Source organism: Myotis davidii, unplaced genomic scaffold (genome assembly GCF_000327345.1).
Source record: "Myotis davidii unplaced genomic scaffold, ASM32734v1 scaffold684, whole genome shotgun sequence".
NCBI lineage: Eukaryota > Metazoa > Chordata > Mammalia > Chiroptera > Vespertilionidae > Myotis > Myotis davidii.
In genome coordinates this window covers 2,191,378-2,193,973 of record NW_006295564.1, presented here as the reverse complement: position 1 = coordinate 2,193,973, position 2,596 = coordinate 2,191,378, and the positions used below count along the sequence as shown (strand labels likewise).

At 35.3% G+C, this 2,596-nt stretch overlaps 1 protein-coding gene across 1 annotated transcript in view; it reads right to left on the bottom strand.

Annotated features, from left to right (window-relative positions):
* The window catches only part of EFCAB3 (EF-hand calcium binding domain 3), a 19,458-nt gene extending 18,769 nt beyond the window's left edge, over positions 1 to 689 (bottom strand). The window contains exon 1 of the mRNA XM_006770273.1: positions 604 to 689. Coding sequence (XP_006770336.1) covers positions 604 to 677 — 74 coding nt within the window. The 5' untranslated portion in view covers positions 678 to 689. The remainder of the gene's footprint in view (positions 1 to 603) is intronic.
* Positions 690 to 2,596: the final 1,907 nt, after the last annotated feature.

Below are 2,596 nucleotides of genomic sequence, written 5' to 3'. Positions count from 1 at the left end.
ACAAAAAAATCTTTATCTTCAATTCACATTTGTTTTCATAACTCAGTTTATCCCAGAATAGATTTGTTGTTGTTAATCCTCAACTGAAGATGTTTTTCCATTGATTTCTAGAGAGAGTAAGAGGGAAGAGAGAGAGAGAGAGAGATAAAAAAAAAAAAAAGATATGTATACTTTTCACAAAAATCTTTATCTTCAATTCACATTTGTTTTCATAACTCAGTTTATCCCAGAATAGATTTGTTGTTGTTAATCCTCAACTGAAGATGTTTTTCCATTGATTTCTAGAGAGAGTAAGAGGGAAGAGAGAGACAGAGAGAGAGAGAGAAACATTGATGTGAGAGAGACACATCAACTGGTTGCCTCCCACAAGGTATCAAGCCTGCAACCGAGGTATGTGCCTTGACCAAAATTGAACCCGGGACACTTCAGTCTGCAGGCCAATCCTCTATCCACTCAGCTAAACTGGCCAGGGCTCACAGAATAGATATTCTGAAGAGCATTCTAACTTGTTTCATCACAGCCTTTATGGATACTTAATATATTCATCACCTTAATAACTCCTTACCTTAATATATTTATCACCTTAATATGTTCATTACTTACCTCTTGCCATGGGCGCTGGGTATTTTTGTTAGAGGATCCAGCTTAAATTTTGGCTTAATGTCAGAAACTGCCATTTGGCCAGTAACTCTGTCTGGAATTCAGAAGGTACAATTAAGGCTCACAGATTAATTTCTCTATAGTACAACTTTCTTTTGCAATGTTCTCAGCTCAAGACCTGAAATTTGAAGTCTAGGGCCTCAAGGCATGGTAAGATGTATAAATTAAAGTTAGAGGTTTGTGCAAAGTTGGAAAGCCATGTGGAAGATCCCCTTGGAATATGTAGAAAAAATTATTTCAGGACAAAATTTATTTTTGAAATCAATGGGACATTTCATGTTATAACTGAGAGAGAATAAAATGTTATAGCACTTCCAAAATACTTACCTGTTTATATCTTGGATACCTGTGTAGTAGTAAGTAGATTTTTCCAGGGTTTCCTTCTGTGAGATCCCTCTGAAACCCATGTGATTTATTATGAACCCATAGATCTTAAAAGTAGAAGAGGAGTGGGATACAGTGCTGTTTTGCTACCCTACACCGTCCTGAATGGACTCAACCACTCTGGCCTCCCTAGTCCTTCTTTTCCACTCTGCGTAGTTAGAGAGTTGGGGGCCTATGAACCAGAAGCTGGGATGGTAGGGCTTCCCACTTTTATTGTTGGTTTTATCTCTGCAATGATCTTTTCAAAATGTAGAGAGTGTTAGGTGGTTCATTGAGAAGAAAACTGGGTTACTGACTTAGGAATATTAGACGATTATATACTATTAAACTGTGAAGAAAAAGTCTCTGGTTAGAGTTCAATCAATTTTCCAGGTCTTTATCTCAGAACCTAGAAAGCAGTTGTTCCTGTAACAACTCAATGACATGTGCTGAAAATCTGGAAACCTACCACAGAGCTGGCACTCCGGAGAGGATCACAATTTAGGCACTTGAAAGGTGCAGTGAAGTCATCCTCATGGCTCAAAATTATCATTCCTTTAAAAAACTACTTTCAACATCTCATAGAGATTATATTTTTTTTTCAAAAAGGACTCTGTAGATTCCCACAAAATTCATATATTTATCTATTTTTATACCATGCTACTTACCACTTCTGGGCTTCAACCAGATCAAGAATCCCATAAAGGGTTTGTTCCATCATACAACTGTGACCTCATTCACTTCTTAGGCACAGGCTCAGGGTGAGAATGACCCACAAAGCTCCTTCTAGCTTTAGAGCCACTGTGTTTTCAATGTGGTTCCTTCAGCACCCTTGAGGTATGTGTGGGTATAAATTACAGAATCAGAATATTAACAACATTGGGATTTCAGGGAAGGTGAATTAAAAAAAATACTATATTTTTTTTAATATATTTTCACATTAAACATTAGTGAATTGAAAATTGTTCAAGTAAAAATTTTACCCAACACCTTGTTTGAATGGTGATTAAGAACAATTTCATTGATTGTTTAAGCCTAGGAAGAGGGACCAAAAAATCAAACTCTTATTGGTTTGTGGTGTATAGTATTATTGGAAAGAGAACTTTAAAAAGAGCAATTAAAGGATTATGATTGTTTTAATCAGAAACTTTAATATTCAAGATCTAATATGTCTCGCGGTATTAGGTGTGTGTTTTGTTTTTTATAGTAACCACCCTGATACTTCAGTGTGGTTGGATTTGCATTTCCCTAATGATTAGTGATGTTGAGTATCTTTTCATATGATTGTTGGCTATTTGTATATTTCCTGTGGAAAATGTCTATTCATGTCTTTTGCCCACTTTTTAATAGGTTTTTATTATTGTTGTTGAGTTATAGTTCTTTATATATTCTGGATATTAACCTGTAATCAAAGATTTGTGATTTGCAAATATTTTCTTCCATTCTATAGGTTGCCTTTTTATTCTGTTGTCTATGTTATTTGATGCACAGTCTTAAATTTTTATGTAGTCCAAGTTACCTATTTTTACTTTTATTGCCTGTGCTGTTGGTGTCATATCTAAGAAATCATTGC